The sequence below is a fragment of the Bidens hawaiensis genome, unplaced genomic scaffold, assembly GCF_021521415.1.
Source record: "Bidens hawaiensis isolate Kalapana, Puna unplaced genomic scaffold, B.hawaiensis_p1.1 tig00002977_1, whole genome shotgun sequence".
Taxonomy (NCBI): Eukaryota; Viridiplantae; Streptophyta; class Magnoliopsida; order Asterales; family Asteraceae; genus Bidens; species Bidens hawaiensis.
The window spans coordinates 2,709,540-2,730,577 of NW_027491160.1; the positions used below are offsets into that span (position 1 = coordinate 2,709,540).

At 32.0% G+C, this 21,038-nt stretch overlaps 1 protein-coding gene across 1 annotated transcript; it reads left to right on the forward strand.

Annotated features, from left to right (window-relative positions):
• Window positions 1-16,731: 16,731 nt before the first annotated feature.
• LOC143621850 (GDSL esterase/lipase At5g33370-like) lies at window positions 16,732-20,004 on the forward strand. The gene is made up of 5 exons (XM_077093150.1): window positions 16,732-16,990; window positions 17,285-17,412; window positions 17,886-18,128; window positions 18,656-18,908; window positions 19,478-20,004. The coding sequence occupies exons 1-5, from the start codon at window positions 16,744-16,746 to the stop codon at window positions 19,708-19,710; spliced, it is 1,104 nt and encodes a 367-aa protein (XP_076949265.1). The 5' UTR covers window positions 16,732-16,743; the 3' UTR covers window positions 19,711-20,004.
• Window positions 20,005-21,038: the final 1,034 nt, after the last annotated feature.

Consider the following 21,038-nt stretch of genomic DNA (forward strand, 5'->3'; position numbering starts at 1 on the left):
TTATTTTAATAATATTTTATGTTTTAACGGATTTTAATGATTTAAATGTTATTTTAATTTTAATTTATAATATATCAAGAATATGAAAAATGATATTTGTAAGACTCGGTTTACCGTTTATGAGTTAAAACTAATTTTTAACGGTTTAACGTAAATAACCAAATAATTAAAGTTTAACGGTTTACGATAACGAACGGAGTAAATTATCAGGTTACGATTACGAAAGTTTGGGTTTTAAGCGGAAAAATGATGAGATATAATTCATATTTAATTTATAAAAAACGCGTATAATATAATTTAAATATATTTACAATATCAGCCCCTGTAGTTTTAGATATTATTTAAACAGAATTTGAATTTAAATTTACAACTATGGCCCTCCAAGTTTCAGTTTACTTTAAATCAGAAAATAAAATATATTTACAAGTAGCCCTTGGACTTTTTAGAGATGTAATAATACTTGAATTATAAAGCTTGGATACTTTAAGTATTAACACGCATAATTTGAAGATCGTTAAAATAACAACTCTAAATCTCAGAGTTTTGACAATTGATCGAATATAATATAAGTGACTAAACGATGAACTTAAATCCTTGTAATTATTATAGTAACGATGAACGTTAAAAATGAAATGAAAAACAAAACGGGTTGGCTTAACAAATACGAACAATAAAATTATGAAAATAAAATATTGACGAATAAAACACACGAAACGAACTTGAGATATACATATTTATATATTTTAACAAAAAAAAACTTTAAAATGGGTCGATTTTTCGGGTTTGAAAAGTAATGAATGTTACAATGAGAACCACCATGTGTCTAACATAAGTTGAAGAATTAGGTGGCGCAGGTACGCCCCGTCGGAACCCCCCCCCCCCCTCCCACACACACACACAATGAGTATGTGTGGAGTCACTTCCAATAACAACAACAATAAACAACTAGCACGTAATCACATATTTTACAAGCATTATGATATGGAAGAAATACATGCGAGACACATATGTGAATTTTGGTTTATAACACAAAACATGGAATAATAATAAAAATTTGTAACTTTCTACACCCAAGAATGTTAGAATATGAAAACGGGTTATGAAAACTCACATGGTAACGTTAAGCGCGTGAAAGACAAGTTAAGTGTTTAAGCGAGTTGAACCGGACAAGTTCGGTTCAACGAGCGTTCTTATAAAATATTTCTGGATTCAATATATGATTCAAGAAAATAGACAAAAATGAAAGACCTAAAAGGATTCGTTCGTGGTTAGTGCTTGAAACCTTTAAAGACAAAAATATATATTTACTCTATAATTGTATTTTTTTAGAGTTTTTGTCGTAAAGTTTATAAGTATGTTAATATTAGTTATTTATAAAAAGTTGGGTTGTAATATTTCTTAATCATGTTATTAAGTCGGGCTCGTTTCAAGAAAAATCTCAAATGACCCAAAATGAGTTTAAGCGAGTGATTCGTTTCTGGTCGTACCCGAACTCAGCTTTTATGTTGGGTATGTTTCCAACTTGTTAAAAATATTACTTCAGAGAAAATGAGATAAAAAGAATTAGTTTTTAGTTGCTGGATATATAAAATAACTAACTGAACCGAATAAATAAATAAGCGTGTCAAGTTCATTTTTGATGAACTAATACTAATGTTAAATTAATTTTAACATAGCATTAAGTTTCTAAATGACCCGAACATGCAGAAAATACAAACATGACATACCCGGAAGAACTTAGATAATAAAAGAAGAAGCCTTGAACTTCACGGTTTTACTTAGGAAAGCCAACCTTGGGAATAAATCAAATTAACAATCAAGAGTAGAGAAGTTTTGTAAATTAAAGTGTTACAAAGTTGAGAGAAGTAGAATGGTGTAGTATTTATAGATAAACATGGCTAGAAAGTTTGCAAAAGATTTATAGTCAAGAGTGCTAATGGGTCTTTAAGCCTTTGAATTGACCGTTGACTCATCAATTTAAGTTGAAATATAAGTTAAAAGTTATGTGTTAAAGTTTAGTAAAAATGAGTTGAACAGCTTTTAAAATCGTTTGAATAGGTCTTGAAAAGATTAAATGTTAGATCAACACAAAAAGTTATAACAACATGCTGTGTCGCGCTACGCGACGGCCGTAGGGCATGTTGGTCGGGTAGCGTGACCATCTCCTGGTACGCGCAGACCTAGAGCTTGTCGCATAGTGCGATGAGTTGAGGAGAAGCCACTCGCGTAGCACGATGGTTGGGTTTAAACAGACTTTTTGGATTCGACACATTGCACCCATGGACTTGATTTAAATGTAATAAATGCATAAAATACAGGAAATGAAACTCGAGATTAATTAATAACATTATATATATATATATAGATAAAGGATAAAATACAATAATCATTTATCGTACATTACGTACACGACATTTCCAACCTTTAGATTTTCAAAACCCAAAATCACAATTACACTCATATGCTCGTCCTTCTCCCTCATTCCGTCTCCACCACCAGTCGCCGACATCAGCACACCTCCTTCACCTCCGCTTGCCGGTGCCATCAACACTCTTTGTCACCATCATCGTCGTCGACAACGAACTCATCGGAAAAACGCAAAACTCGTCACAGGTTTGTTTAGTTGAATTGAAATTGAAACCAATTGATCGGTTAATCTTTGAAATCGATTCAATTTATCATTAATTTGAAGCTTCAATCGATCAATTTTGAATTCTTGATGATAGGTTTTTGACATTGAACGTTTAAAGCTAAAAACGTTTTAGCTGAACGTTTAAAGGTTTAAAGGTTTAAAGCGAATTAACAGAACGTATTATCTTTAAACCTTTAAACATTCTGTTAATACGTTTTAAACCTTTAAACATTCTATTAATACATTCTAGGTTGAAATGTTTTATTTGTGATTCTTCCTTATACGTTTTAAACCTTTAAACGTTCTATTAATACATTCTAGGTTTATACGTTTTATTTGTGATTCTAGGTTGAAACTCTGCCTTAAATTGTGATTCTTCTTATACGTTTTGATAAAACGTTCTGTTTTATTTGCAGGTAACGAACATTTTTAGGGTTAGATAATTAACTCAATTAGTTTGATATTAATCTGCAAATTAGTTTAATACTGATCGACGATTGAATTATATTGATATGGATGGACGCTCGATGAATCAATTGATAAATTAGATCATAGAATTAAATTTAAGTTATTTACAATTATGCCACCACATGAAATTGAAATCGACGTTCAAAAAGCTCACGTACCTAATGTACGTTAACCTTCCCCTATATATATATTTATATATATATATATATATATATAGGGAGAGGATCAAGAGAAAACTCACCTTTAGAGATAAAACTAAAAAACTCTTAAAAACTCTTAAAGAGTTATTTTTAATTAAAAATAAAAAAAATATATTTTTAAAATTCTGTTTTAGCCATTATTCTTATATTTTCTTATATTTCACTCGAAAAATATAAAAAAAAATAAAAAAAAACTGTTGTAATGCACATACGTATTACTGTGCGATACCGTTGTATTACACATGTGTATTACTTTGTATTTTTTAGTTTAATAGTGTTTTATTGCATATATTCAATATTTGTGTATTGTATATGTGTAGTAGTGTTGTAACATATGGAAAAAAAATAATAATAAAATAAAAGTCGATGTGGTGCACATGTGCGTTAATGTTGTATTACACATACGTACTAATGTGTATTTGATGCGTGTATTAGTCTTATAATGCATATATACAATAGTGTGTATCAAATATGTGCAATAGTGTTGTATTATATGCAATACAAACACTTTTGCATATATGCAATGCACACTATTACACATACACACTATACCGACGAGGTTACCGACAATTTTTTTTTTGAACCAATAACAACATATAAGAATAATGGAAAAAAAAAGAAACTTCAAAAAAAATTTAAAAAAAAAGTTAAAAATAGTTTTTTAGAAGTTTTTAGGAGTTTTTAAGTTTTCTCTTTAAAAGGAGTTTTCACTAGAACCCATATATATATATATATATATATATATATATATATATGGATCATGCGAGAAGTGATATTATAGCGAGAAGTGCGAGAAATGAATTTAAACCATTGATTGTTTCTAATCAATGGTCTACAATTAAAATTGCAAATTCATATTTGTCACACCCCGACTAGCACAATGCGGAAGCGTAAAACGGGAATGTAACAGACACCTCTGATATCAACACATTGTTTATAAAGAAACATTGGAAACTAATTTACAATATATTACATTTTTTCGTTCTATCATTGTTTTACAATCTAGGCGATACAAACAAAACTAGTTCGTTAACTATACATTCTTACTACTATCGCCCTTGCTTCTATTCACGTAGTATCAACCACACACCTCAGGCAAGTAACAGATCACTAAATTACTTCGATTTAGGTACACCTGAAAAGCAGTTTAAAACGGGTCAACTACTAGAGTTGGTGAGTTTCACGAGTTTCAAGAAAATAGTAATGAATGTTCACAAGTCAACACTTGTAATCATGAAATAAGTATGTATGTAAATGATGTATGTGATGTAATTATGCTAAGCTACAGTGAAGCCTTGACTGTATGTGCTACGTTCATCCATTTCCCACGCTCCATCAACCACTGTGGCCCCTTTCCGCCCACAACATGCCCCGGTAGCTATGTCTAACACTACATAGCCTGTTTGTATTATGGTCATGTGCAAACGGCGCTATGTGACACGGCAACCAGGCCGATTCCGTTTGGGTTTGTCAAACCAATAGTACTATTCACAAGCCACCGGCTCGAAGTTAATCACTGTGATTGTGGGGACTTTCGTGTGTTAGCACTTAGATAATTCACATCAGTACATGTTTCAGGTGTGTATAGATATAAGCAAACATGCTTTTCACCCCAAAAGTTCGTAAAACAGTTTAAAAGTGGGGTCATGAAACTCACGGTTTAGTCGATAATCAGTGTTGTATCAGCTCGTGGTTCGTTTGGTCCGCTATCAGTAGTTCATATAATTAATATTATAATAATATTAATATTTTAATATTATTATAATCTCAATACTAAACTGGGCTGTATAACTAATCTGGGTGTAGCTGGAACGCCCAGAAAGTGGCAATAGGCTTAGGTTGTGATGTTGTTCAATGTCTAATACTTAAAACTGAACTTGGCTCAGATTCCCGTTTTCCCAGCTGGGCCAAGTTGTTCGTTTACGCGTTCAGAAAACAGTTATGGGAAAATAAGCTTGGGTAAATGTATTGGTTAATAAAATGATTAAGTTATAAAGAAAGATCACATACTGGGGTCCCGGATTAGCCACGGGGCCCGTTTCCGTTTATACAGTTTGATTTGAGAAGAAACGTGCACAATTCACCCGGATTGTCCAGGTTTCTCATAGAAAAGTTCATTTTTACTTAATTAGCCCAAAAATATGATTTTTGATCACTTTTGGGGTTTTGATATTCCCGCAGATTCACTAGTCGCGAACTTGCCGGTTTTTATAAAAACTGAATTTGTTTAATATTCAGATTAGCATAATTAATTAACCGTTAATCATTAAATTATGAATATTTAATCACTTATCAATTAAAATATGTAGATTTTTATAAAAATATTTCTGAAATTTATTTACTGATTTATTAATTTATAAAAATTCATTTTATCAGCTATATTTCGCCTGAAAATCGTCCGTTTACCCCAAACAATTTCCAAAAATTCCACAAAAATTCTTGAATACTCAAATCATGTCCCAAAACAACCTGTATCAATTCCAGAATGTAAAAACCTCGTGCAATATTCTTTTCGGCCCAAATTCGGCTGTAAAAACTCACACGAACGCAAATAAACAAAATACCTTAAAACTTCTCCAAATGATCCCAAAACTCATATGTGATCAAAATACATCAAATCTGAGTTCCCAGAAAAATTTCATAATTTTTGAAGTATTTTAGCTATTTTTCCCAAATAAACGTCCCAATTCGGTAATAAATTTGCCAAATAATCTCGGATGGTCGAAAAATTACCAAATTTGAACAGGGACTTATTGACATGGTCTCTGATGTTCCTGAAAATTTCAAGTCCTAAAAATATGCACATCATAACCTTAACCTAAATAGCCCGTAAGCGAATGTTTCGGCATTACCTTAGCGGGTTTGGCTCGTTTCCGACTTTTTAATCAAGTTTTCAGGTTCTTGTGCTTCAAAGAAAGATAGGTACAAATCCTATATTACAAACCAAGCAATATTTCATCAACATAACAACCCTTAAGTTAGGGTTTCGGCTAGTGTACAAAAACGAACTTTTGAACCGTAAAAACGTCGTTTCAACCCTTTAATCCGTGTTTATGGCCAAAAAAACTATCAAAACAGGTTCTTTACCATGTGTATGATCAAAAAATGTTTATGGACTATTTTTTGGATTTTTACACGGTTAGGAATTATTTTTAGTAACCAAGACATGTTTTTATGGTATTAAACAAGTTCAAAAGCTACTTATTTAAGCCCTTTACCTTAGGGTTTCTTGAGTTTTTGGCTGGAGAAGAAGTTTATGTCCAGAATTTTCAAGAAATAATGTTGAAAATATCTTGTATCTAGTTTAAATGTGAAAGAATAAAGGGGGGGGGGGCTGCTGCTGCGATCAGGATTTATTTGGGCCCACCTTGGGCCCATTTTGGCCCAAGTTTCTGATTTCTCAAGCCCAAACACGAAAATACCGGTCCAAATTTAGTTCGGGTTCGGTTTTTGGCGCGAAAAACTTATCGGGTGCGTTAAACAGCGCGAATACGAGTGTTTTTCGGCTAGTTTTGTGTAAAATTATAAAAGCATACTATATGTTTGTAAAAATTAAAAATATTTTCACGGATCACTTAAAACATTTCAAATAAGTGTTTGGTAAGTCTTTTTCGGCTTAACGGATGATACAATGCTTGGTTTGTAACTATCTTTTGCGTTTAAATCTATAGCGGGTAGTTAAACGAGCATGTTTTCGTTTAACTTGTTCGCTATCAAACTAAGACCATATTTCTAATATTTTAGCTTGCATAGATCGTATATCACTTATAGATGGCCCCCCGAGATATCTGGGTCATAACCCGACCCGTTCGGTTAATCGTTCGTTTGTTACGCAAAAGGCGTTTATTTGCTTAATCGGTAAATACGTACTGAGGTGTACCTTGTTTTGGCTCAAATGTCACAATATTTAAAAACATATATTTATGAAATTTATTTAATTAAAAAGGGTATATATGTCTATTGTGGTGTAGGCCTCATTAAACCAAACTTTAATGTGTTTAGTGGTTACTTTTAATGACTAATCAATACTCATTAGATGGTTAATACGATTTGATTTTCTTCATTAAAATTATGTATATTATTGATATGATCCTTTTTCATATAGTTTTATACAATATATTTAGGTAAGTCTGCATTTCATTTGTTTTGCCTACACCGATTCCTACACAATATTAGTTTTACCTACATTACATTAGATACTACATTAGTTATGCCTACACAATATTTGAAAGGGTGCCTACACTACATTTGTTTTGTCTACACCACATTTGATATGTCTAAATTACATTAGTTATCACTACACAACATTTGAAAGTATCCTTACACAACATTACATAATTATATCTGCGTTACTAAGATAATCCTACACTACATTAGTTGATTGAAAGAAAAAAAAACATTGTTTAGGCTATTAAAAAAATTATATAGATATATGTTGGTTGTGTAGTGATTTGTCAGTTAACCGTTCTTCAAGCATGTTGGTTGTGTATGAGTACGATTTGTGGAGGGATATGATGGTTGTGTAGGGGCATGTAATTTAATAATCGACAAAATCGTATTATGAGTATAAATAAGATAGAATTTAACAATATGTTGCTCATTTGGTTAGCGACTGGCTGTTGATGTAGATATTGTAACCCCAAATGACCATGATATCGTTTCCCATGTTGTGAAGTAAACATGTCAAAACAAATTAATAAAAAAATAATTTAAAAAAGGACTAAAAGTTAAACAAGAAAACAAGTAAAAAGAAATATATATAAACCAAAACTAATTTCACATCATCTTATTTTAATATATTGTTAGACTTGTTTAAAAATGCTATACTAGGTTAATGTAATTAAAGAATACATAATATCATTTAATTCTTAAAATTAATTTTGAAATGTAACTTATGTTGAATGGTTTAATTAACAAATAGAAATTTATCATTTTACTATAATACCCTTATATTTAAATAATTTATAAATAAAAAGAAATGATATGATTGGTTAGAACATTTTCTCACACTTCTCGCATTAACAATCACTTTTGAAATGAATCTCATCATACACACACACACACAAACAAAACCTGAAAATTTAAAACGGATCAGGTTTTCAGGATTGAACTTAACAACTGTTATAGGATTTACAACTTTTAGAAATTTCATCCTCAAATTAAAATAAAAATAAAATTTTAAAAAGAAAACAACTACTACATAGAGTTGTTAAAAGTTTTAACAAATTTTATATATATGTGAAAAATAAATAAGTAAATAGCACTGATCTTTGAATGACCCGAAAAATGCCACAAATGAGATATATAACAAGGACACTTATATATAGGATATACCGGCGGTGTATCCACCATGCCCTTAATATACTGCATTTGTCCCGTTTTTCAAAAATAATTTTAAGTTCCAAGTTATTGCACATAACCATACTTACCATGATTTTCATACGAGGACTCCAATAATTATGTGTCGACCCATAACTACCTTTGTCGTCGGATGGCCCACATAATCCGTCCTATTGTACCGGTTTTAAGATAAAAACAATAAATAAAATAAACTCTTATATATCATGATAAATATATGAAAACTTAGAACTCAAGAACAATGAACTATCATAGTCAGAACTAACATATAAGCGAGCCCTTAAGGTCAATGATGACGCGAAAATAGTGGGTCAAAATAAATGAACAAAATTATTAAAGTTAAAAAGAAATAAACAATGTTATTGAAGTTAAAACGAAATGAGCGAAACTCTAGAGTAACACAAAATTGTACAAATAATAAATGAAAACATTAAGGTCATGAACATCACATTAAATAAATGAAATATTGGGTCGAGAATAACATGGTGATTTGAGCTAACAAAATATAAACGAGTAAGTCGATAAAGTATTTGGTTCAAGAATCTAAAAATAGATAGACGAAACTTTTGATGTCAAAATATTAATATAGATCAGGTTCTTGGTGTCAATAATAACATGCTAAACAAACGAAAATTGATTATCAACATGAATAAAGGAATCATTGAGATTCAGAATAACAAAGTAAATAGTACAAATATCGAGATTAAGAATAAAAAGTTAAAACGTTGGACTCAAAATAGATGTAACGTTGAGAATAACAAGACGAATCGATGAAATATTGAGTGGAAAAAGAACTAAAAAAATAACCAAAACAATTCATGTAAAGTAAATATGAAATCAACATGTGCATGTAAAATAACCAAAACAATTGCATCCAAATGAAAAAAGGGAAAAAACATGAAGATAAAAGAAAATAAAACGCAGCTTGCGATGCTTGTCTTCTCGAAGGTAAGTGGGGTATGTGGTATGAAGGCTAGTGTGGGGGCGGTTACTTGAGTTCTTAACCGAAACTCGTTGATGTTTACGAAAGAGGAAAAAATAATTTTTGAGATTCATTTTATTTTGTGAAAATCCCTTGCAAAAACGTGAAGCTTTTTAAGTCAAACTTATTTTTTTATGATGAATGAAAGTCCTGAATTAAGGCTTGCGAAAATTCATGAATCTTTTAGTGTAAAAGGTTTTCTTTTGGGTGACATTGTAGTGAAAAATGCCAAAGAAGCATTCTCAAAATAGAAAAGAAGGCCAAATTGCACATATTAGATGTGGCTGAGAGCTTACGTGTTACCAAGGGGATGGTAACTCTGAGGATACACTATTGGGGCTCAAGGTTTTTAGTCAATAAATGTTTTCTTAGGGAATAAATATGACAAAGTCTAATAATAGTTAGAGTAGGGGCGAATCTAGGTTGTCGGGTACGGGTTCATGGGAACCCACTGAGTTTTTGATTTATATAAAATGTCTATATAAAATATGAGAGTGAACCCACATATAAATTGTGAGTGAACCCATAAGCAAAGTTGAACCATGGTCTAATGGTAAACATCTTGCTTTGTCATTGTAAGAACCCAGGTTCAATTCCCACTTCTAGCAGTTCCTTTTATTTTTTACCCAGGTTAATTCCCACTTCTAGCAGTTTCTTTTATTTTGTTATTATGACTGTGATATTCATTTGATTAGCTATAATATGTTTACTTTGCACAAAATAATCACCACAATTTGAATAATTGCTATATGTAGCAACTCATACTTATATGAATGCAATTATATGAATAGTCTGATTACTATACATTACATGCCATAAGTTAAGAAAGTGATATATGCTAGCCTTTCTAAAAGAAGTTTTGATCATTATTTTAAGAAAACAAAGATGATCTTAGTAAAATCTCAATCTTGATACATAAATGACCCGAACCGTCTAACCGTCTCGAACCATCGAAGCGATCCGAACAGTCGGAAAGACCCGAACCGTAATACCGACCCGAACAGTGAACCCTCTGAAAAAATTTCCTAGATCCGCCACTGTTAGAGCATGCTTGTACGACCTCATTTGACCTAACATTCATAATTCCATCTAAGTGTATTTTCTTTGTATCATTAGCTTATGGTGACAGGTTGAACCAGTTTGCTTTAACCCGGTTTTAAATTCTCTTTATTATGCTTAAGATGGGTTAAGTGAATCTATAACTCTAAAGGTGTGAGACCCATAGGTTTTGGGATATCACATGAACTTGAATGGTTAATGTGCATAGGGGCTTGATAGGCTGGTGGCTGAGTTTAAGTATACGACAATATCGGCAATCGTGGTTTTTGCATTTATCTGAGCTTTAAAATAACCTATATATTTTTAAGACCATGTTTCTAATTATGATTTCATTGCAAAAACCCTTTTTAGGGATGGAAAAATGTTTAAGTGTGGTGATATTTGATGTGATCTAAATTATAAATAGTATTAAATAAATATTTCCTACACTTTTGAGTAAGTTTAAGGCTATTTATATTAAATAATTATCATAAGTGGTTCATATGTTTATTTTATGGTTTCAAGTGATACAACGAGTTAAATTAAAATATTTTTTATTAAATTTGAGACCAACAAGTTAATAGTCGAATAGATTTATTACTATTATCATTAATAATGTTATTATTTGTATTGTGGTTACTACTAAAATACAATATTATTCAAACTTAGTAACCGAATTAATAAATAAAATAATGTGATCTTTAATGTTTGAACTAATTGATTGAATGCATGAATTAATTAATTTATGTTTTGTATTAAATCAGGATATTTGTGAGTATGACCCACGTTGGAATAAAGATAAATATCTATGGGCTATAGTAATAGTTGGCTAGGTGAAAAATATGGCTTGGACTTTAATTAAATCGTTGATCACCAATATTAAAAACGTGGAGAACCCTACGAACAGAAACAGAAAGGAGTCAGAAATATTATTATTATTATTGATTTTTAATAGGCTGTCATGGGGAGGGAAGACGTAAGAAAAAAAGAAGGGAGCAAGCTCGAGCTTAACATCTACTCAGCCAAACATTATTATTACTCGGGTTGATTTTATTGTTTTCGTTATGAGTTCATTATTTGAACTTATTTATTTCGGTTTGTTCTTGAGTATGGTTGTTGGCTAAACCCATAAACCACCTAGGTTTATGATGAATATTTGTTGACATTGGATTTTAGTTTGGATTATGCGTTTTGTTTATGGTTTATGATTAAGTAAGAGGTTTCTTGATATTCAATCGATGCATATGTGTGCTTAGGACTGTTTGGTGAGTTTTGTTGTTTTATAGAGTCCTTGGTGATTGTTTCATATAATAGGATTATGCTAGGTCATCTACTGTATGTTTTTGACTAGTTTGTGGTTGATATGCGTTAAAACCATAGAAACGATAATAATTAATCAAGTAGACTTATGTGTGTTGCTAATCTAAATAGTTGTAAGGTAATAGATTATATGATAGGTCTTGGTTGATAAATTGCTAGATTTAGTTCTCTGTAAGGAGGCCGTCTATGTTTGTTTTATTTGCCTTGTCTATCTAGTCGAGTGAATTCTTTAGACTATCTTTGATTTCCGTGCTCTAAGGTACGATTTAATATAGAGCTACTTGTCATAAAAATAAATTAGCGACCATAAGCGAGTCTAATTAAACTGGTGTTTTTAAGAACTTAATAGAAATCCGTATGTGTCTTCTTGAGAAGGGCCATGGGTCCTATTCTGGTTTTCTTTAAGTGACTATTTTATGATCCCGGTTCCATAACATGCATTTTCCAACTAATTGATAATTAATACATTAGGGATTCTTGAATAGGTGGTTGCTTCTCATTATCTGAGTTAAATCCGAGTCATAAGTTAAGCCGTGCCTAGTTTTATTAATTAGTTTAAAATTAGTATTTTAGTAACTCCCCCCCCCCCCAAATAATATAAATAGTTGGTCAGTCAGTTGAGTCTAATTAGCTAGTTTGCATAATTTGAAGAGTCTGTGGGTTCGATATCCTGATTTACTAAATTGTACTAGAGTCAACCGGTACATTTGTCAGTTAGTAGTTTTATTTATGTTTAAGAATCTAGAATTATTACTTAATGTCTAGATTAGCGTATTTTAGTTAATAAACTAATAGACTACTTTTAGCGCATCACATCCTCGGTCTCATATCGAGTCAAGGACCAAACCAAAATCGAATGCTCGTTTAAACACTTTATTTAACTTTTGAACAAAGATGTTGTATGTAACACTTTAGATCCGAATTTTCCTTTGTATTTTAGTTATTATATGGTTGATATGGAAGTGTTAGAACAAATCTTAGTTTGAACCCAAGTTTCGGATAAAAACCTACTAAAACCGAACACTCTTCTTAACGAGTTAGTCAACGTTCAAATCACCAAAAGTTCAACCTATCTTTTTAGTTACTTTTTTACTTTATATTACTCATATTAATTAGGATTTTGGAAGTGTTGAAACAAATCTTGGCTTAAACCAAGTTTCGGGTAAAAACCAAGTAAAAGTCGAACTACTCGTTTTAACGAGCTAGCACCGTTCAAACCACCAAAAATATTTCCTAACCTTTTTAACTTATGTTTTGTTTTACATTATTTATATTTCTAAGGTTTTGGTGTGTTGGAATCAAACTTGGTCTTATACCAAGATCGGGCCGATTTACACCAAACACTCGTTTAAACCCGGGTTTGGGGCTTTAACTAATAAAGATTCTCAAACTTGTTTAAGTTACTGATTTTATTGAAGATATTCATATATTTTAATATTACGTTAAGTTGGATTTAGACTTGGTACTTTATTAAGTCTCGAACCAACTAAACCGAACAAACAGTTAAAACTCGGATCTTGATTCTTACATCAGCGGGATCGTGCACACTTGTAGCAAACCAACTCCCATATTAAAACTTAACAAAGGTTGAATAAAACTAAACATCCAAGACCGGTTTCATGTAAATCTCATTTCATTATATCCTTACTTTATAATTAACCGCATTTTGTAAAATATAACTTAAAAACCCAAAAGCCCAAGCCTTGTTGTTATAAACTATTATACCATTTATTTTCCATCTTCAAGTCTCAATATTAGCTCAAGGTCTTTCAATCTATGTCACGCACGTTAAAACCGAACCGTTGGGCTCGCTTACGTGAGGATTTATTTTAAGTTTTTCTTCATCAAACCTCACCCTTTCCAAGTGAGTAATCACACTCTCCTTTTTACATTTTATACTTTTGGAGGTAGCATATGTACCATATTCAAACTTACACGTTTTAAAGACCTCAATACTAAAACCACAATTCCTCGATATGTGTTCATATGAATTTATACTATTATTATCTATGCCTCGATGTGATTACATGCTTAAGTGTTTAAATGTTGTTATTGTGCCTAATCCTTAATAAGTATGATGGTATTCCCCCTAACTATTGCGGCTTTGTGTCAAGTAGAATAGGGCCTCATTTATATCCTCCTTGTAATATGATTGTTATCTATTAGAAATGAGCCCCATTTATTTACATTATATATATAGTGGTTGTTGCGATGTTCTGTTTACACATGTGAATTGTGACTTTGCTTCATTATATAAGTATATCAAAACTAGTGTATTGATCACCAACATTTGTGTTGATCAAAGTTATTTTTATGCATGCTATATGAATTATTATAGGTTGATTAGGAAAACTTGAATGCATGCTTAGTTATACCGGCCTTTAGGGTGTTTTAAATAAATAAAGGATTGTGTTGTTGTTCTTAGATTATTGTATTTGATATTTTTGAACAATTTGTACTTGATGTTGAATAAATGAAATGAGTTGATTAATCATTGTCACTTAATAGTGCCATTGTGTTCATGTTCAATCAAGCATCTTGCCCCGACATGTTCTGCTGTCTTTTGGTCGGGGTGTGACAAGTTACCTTTGAAACAATCGACCAGTTTGAAGCAAGCTGAGTTGAGTCTGAACTGATCGACTCGGGTCGGCTTGCCCGAAATCAACTTATATATGGTGGTTCGACATGCCTTAATACTGATTATATTATTATTATTATTATTATTATTATGATGTAAATATTAGTAATTATATTCTTAAGTATTTAAATGACAATAATTATTTTAAAGATAATACTTATTTTAAAGTATTATTATAATAATACTTAATTTAAATAGTATTTAGTTATAAAAATATAAGTCAAACTCTGAAGCCAACGTGAACCCGATTAAGACAAGATAGTCTGGCTAGAGTGAGGCAACTGGGTTCTCCAAATTTAAAGATCACGATAGCCTAAATACAACAAAGTCATCATTTTAAAAAAATGGTAAACGCAAATGTAAATCTTAATTTAAAGTATAATAAATAAGATAGTACTTACATATAGTGAACTAACAATCACATGCGCATTAAATAAAATATTAAAGTTTATAAATGAGGGAAAATTAGGAACTATTGTATAGAGCACTTGTATCCTACCATTTTTATGATGAATTGATCATGTAAATTGTAATGTGGCCGTTGTAGTATGTATAATATCAGCGTGGGTTAGATGGACAGTGATGTAAAATATTAGTCTATCCGACAAGGATAGTAAACATAAAGTTAGTTTTAAAGTTTGGAAAATTGAGATGTCTTAAATTGTTGTCAACAGTTGTGTAATGGACTGAATGGTTTTAAAGGCTTACATATGTATACCCCGTGTAAATTTAACAAAATGGTTGCTTGAGTTTTGAAGTGTTACAACAATTAAGGTGTTACCTTAGTTGAAAGAACTTTTGAAAAGCTTCTTGAAAACATTCAGAGACTTTACATGCTCCCAAATATTTTCATACACAACAAATGCACACAACTGCAAGGTTTTGGCAACAAAAGAAATGCTCTTTTCCAGTGAATATTAGGCTTAGTAGTCATTTCTAGCCGTATAAATTGCTTCTCTTGTTGTACTTAGTAGGTGAATCAAAGGCTGGCAATTTGTGTCTTAACAGGTTAGAAACGACACGTTTAACACAAGTAACAAACATGAATACGACTCGTTTAACTACTTTAGATGTCATGATTATAAGACAGTTGGGAAATTGTGGAGTTCTAGCCTACAAATTTCAGTTACATAAGAAAACTAAAAAATCACATACCACGCTTTTCTAATTAACAAATCTCTTAAACGTGTGCTCAATTGTCAACCCTGCACGAATGCATTCCCAAGGGGGACACACAAATAGATTTTAGGAGACCATGTCCAACACATAGCCTCATCAACTATTAGCTAACCATTATTCACATTTATTTTATTTCAGTTGTATTGTAAGTTGCTTTCATGTTTCGTTTGTTTTCCTTTTCTTTTGTATTTTGTTTTTAAGTACGTTGTGAACCGTACTCCTAGAATGCAACATGTATACATGGCTAGTCGCACAATATATAAGTTAAAGTCACCACCGGCCGAGATCGAACATCCTAAGCCACCAGAAAATTTGTTATCATCGGTCCTTCATGGGCCATATAATAATTTAAGACACAATAGATGTATTGGTAGTTCATCAGTCACAATCCTAGCTATTCCGTATGTCATGCCAAATAGGAAATCAAAAGGAAGCAATTATCATGGATAGAAACGAGAAATTTAATAATTAACTTAATATTGTATCATACTTAAATCAGTTAAAAATAATGATATGTACATACGTACATTGATGACCATTTTATGTATTTCAGAAGCAAAAACAGGACAAGAACCTCCGTCATTACACCCGTACCGGCCAAATAGTTGGACCTACACCACCATGAATATGAGGATTATTAAACTACGTTTACCCTATCAATTAAACCAATTCCTCATGAACAACTGTAGCTCTTTCACATTTTCACCAACATTGCAAGTGTATTACACAATGCCTAAAAAGTGAAAACAATGTACTCCATTCTCAAAAGTATGCCTATTACTTATCCAGATTCATGTTCACTAAGAACTGCCCATTTATTTTGTACCATGATGCATCACTGTAACCCTTATATAACTGGTGATCCTCTAAGGTTGATCAGCACACTTGTCAAAAAAATCTGTTCAAAGTTTTTAGATTGTGTTGATCTATGGAAAGATCATTTTCATTGTGTAATTTAGTGATCTTAGTGTCCATAGTGGTGGCATTTGTCAATGTCCCTCTTGACGCCGAGGCTCGGGCTTTCTTTGTCTTTGGCGACTCACTAGTTGACAATGGCTACAATGACTTCTTAGAAACCACTGCTAGAGCCGACTCGCCACCCTATGGCATTGACTTTCCCACTCATCGTCCTACTGGTCGCTTCTCAAATGGCCTTAACATCCCAGACCTTATCAGTTACGTGTTCATCATTGAAAATCCATTTCATATTATATTTATGTTATATTTCTTCTACAGAAAAAATATATAGATAATAAGATCATACATGCACTCATATTGCAAAATACTACTAATGTTGGCACAAAATTGTGTTTAAGATGACTACAAGTGTACAACATTAATAGTTTTGATAAAAACCAAGTTGCATATATCTTTTGTACACTACATGTGGATGAAAAATATTATTACATTTAAAATCACAATTTATAGATCTGTCGGCATAAAATCTTTTTTCTTTTTTTTTTATTTAGGCGAACATATGGGAATGAAATCCCCATTGCCATGCCTGAATCCACTGCTAAAAGGTAACAAGCTTCTACATGGTGCCAACTTTGCTTCTGCTGGAATTGGAATCCTAAATGACACTGGAATTCAATTTGTATGTCCCCACATGCCTTTTAATCGTCTATTTAAAATCCTTTAATATTGGTCCAATTGTCCAAACTTCAAGGCCGAGATCAGGATAACCCACTAGCACGTTATTTGTCGTAGTTGGCCTTTTGGTCCGATGACATAGAGGTGATGGTTAAGGCATGGGATCTAAAGGTCTCAAGTTCGAAACCTGACTCAAGGTGGTATTCCCACATTAATGGATTTCTATTAATGGTATTCCTGGGTGAGTCAGGTCTGACTCAAGAGGGTTTGTCAATTATGTATTAATTAATTATAGTAATTGATATATAGCAAGTATTATGATGCTTTTTATTGGTGAATTGAACTGGTTTTTGGAGATTGTAAACTTTTGAATTCACTACGAAGAACACTTTTATTTTTATTTTTTTTGTCAATAATAGACAATGCTCTGATATGCAATTATGCATTATCACTAATAAACGTGTTGGTACCTTACAGTTAAACATAATAAGAATATGGAAACAATTAGAGTATTTCGAACAATACAAAGTTCGATTGGCAGACATCATTGGACCTGATCAAACTCGTCAAGTCGTCAACAATGGGATGATACTCATATCACTTGGTGGAAACGACTTCGTGAACAACTATTACCTGATTCCTTTCTCTGCTAGATCTCGGGAATACTCTCTACCAGATTATGTTGGCTATCTAGTTTCTGAATATAGAAAAGTTCTTTCGGTAATTCTTGTCTTACTGCTTATATGCACGCGTATTAACGTGCTATTATCTCTGTTTAATTAATGGTCGGGCAGTGAGTATATATTTATATTCTTATAATCATGTAATTTACAATGCTTATATTTTAAATCTAATGATCAATCTGATTAAAGAAATGAAAATGACATACTTATTATGTTTTTATTATATAATCATTAAATGGTATATATATTACAAAAATATCCATATGATATTGCTTTTTAATATAATATATATTTATGGAGGATGGCTTTTAATGAGTATGGTGCCTTACAATAGCCATAATGGAAGGTGTGTTATGGTTGGTGGGAAGGTCTAGTATTGGCTACATTTCTTCATGTGGATGTTAATGCTTTTGCTTATACATCAATTATCATTGCCTTTCATAGCTTGACTGAATGTTTTTTGGTTAACACGTTACAAACATTTGGTTTTATAATGCAAATTTCAGTATTATAATTTTTGAATTATTATACATGTTGAATCTATGTAGTGTTATAAAAATGTAGAGAATGTATGACATCGGAGCTAGGAGGGTATTGGTGATGGGGACGGGCCCGATGGGATGTGTGCCTGCAGAGTTGGCTCAACATAGTAGAGCCGGGCAATGCTCAACAGAGTTGCAACGAGCAACTGACTTGTTCAACCCTCAACTTAACGATATGTTGAATAGTCTTAATGACGAAAAGGGAGATCATGTTTTCGTAGCCGCTAATACGATGAAAATGCACATGGATTTCGTATCCAATCCTCGAGCCTATGGTACAAATATCATTTTTCTTCTGCTAAAATAATTTATAGTTTTTCTTTAATCATATTTTAAGTCATTCATATATTGCGTGTACGTTTACTTAACAGCGTGCATAAATACATACATATATAGAGTTTTTGTCATGACTTCAATATTTATATGATACTCATCATATATCAATAATTCAAATTGATCATGTATTAAACATTTAAAGGCGCTATTACACACGGGTATATGTGGTTGCACGTGCTTATGCGACGTTCATTATTAGCCAATTTTAAATTGAAAACTACAAGAAATTAATGTATAAACATGCGTATAAATTTCTTTAAACATGATAAACAAGAAGATTAATAATCGTGTAGCTATCTTTTGTCTGCATTTTCTAGAGTAAATAAGGTGCATCAAATTGATCTTTACTGATAGTTGACACTTTTTGACGTCTCACTCCTTAATATGATATAACTGAAAATATTTCTAAATCCACATGTGTTCAATAATTTTGTGAGACCATATTTAAAATAAATAAATAAACAAAAAGACATAAAAACTTGATGCTCATTTTATTATGATCCTACAGGGTTTATAACATCAAAAGTAGCTTGTTGTGGGCAAGGTCCATACAATGGACTAGGATTATGCACCCCAGTGTCAAACTTGTGCCCAAACAGAGACGTATACGCATTTTGGGACGCTTTCCACCCTACAGAGAGAGCCAACAAAATTATTGTGCAACAGATGATTAGCGGCACTCCAAACTACATGAGCCCAATGAACCTCAGCACCATCTTATCCATGGATTCCAAACCTTGATTTTTAGCTTTTATATAGTTATTGCTTTCCTACAAGTACGATTCCATGTATTTAGGTTTGTTCAATGATGCCATTCTTGGGTTGTCATTTATGTATTATGTATGCATCTGCTATCTGTATTTGATGTTTTGAAGTCGTTGAGTATTGTTTAAGGTGTTTGAGTGAGTGAATAAATCAACTGAAGTTTAGCAAGCTCAAAGACAATCATGCTCCATAGCAGTTAATGTATTTCAATGATTTTGGGTGTGTTTGTTGGACATAATTCCCGAGTTATGAACGTTGGGTTAATCAATTAGCAATCTGTTATTTGGAGATAATATTAACAAGGAATTTTTAGAACACAAAGTAATATAATTGTTAGTATTAGATAATAGTTTGATAATTGATAAAATCTCATCACACAATATAAACTATTCAGTCTTGAATTGCTAGAAAAGTGATTGCTCGATTAGAGAGTTTACTAACTATCCAATACGTACAAATACATGAATATGGTGAACTAAGATATGGCTATGCAGTGATAAGTATACTATATTAGTCCTGTTAGTGTTGAATGTAAAGGACACGAAATTTGGTGTGATCACTTTTACATATTTGCAATCTTAACTAGTCAATTTGTTTCTTACTTCGGTAATTTAGTAATTATAACAATCCAGTCAGCATTTTAATTTACATTATTTCTATGAAGCTAACACTGGTCTTATCTCCTTATGGTTCGACTTCGACCCCTATTTGCCCTTACTAACTAAGGTATCTAGAAACACAAATTCTCGATCTTTATATTTATTTGGTACCTCAACGCCAATCAAGAGGATTGTCCAGCCACACTCTTGTCCTTGGGCTTATCACCTTCTTGAGCCCTATGGGACTCTTCTTTTCGAATGTGTCTTTCCAATTAAACGCATGGAGTGCCAGCCCCTTGATCATAGCAAAGTTGTTGCCCGGACCCACCAAGGGGCGATGCCCCTTCCCCTTCGAACTCTCTCATAATATATGAAGGTTTCTTAGTACCAAAGTCACAATAATTTTGGATAAGTGTGTACTCCATAACTCATAACTTGTACCAATTTATTGTGAATTCTCATTTAATATGCTAGTAAATTACCAATTACAAGTTACCCAAATGACACTAAAATCACCAACATGTACATTATTACATAATGTGATTGTGGTGAATATGCGGTCTCAATCACGTTACCGCTGAGACTATATCCTTCATCGATGAAGGATATTTTTTCTTTAACACATATGAATATATGATGAATTTCTAAAGTAAGCATATGGACTACGTACGGTCTAGATTACTATGTAATTTAGACAAAAGCTTA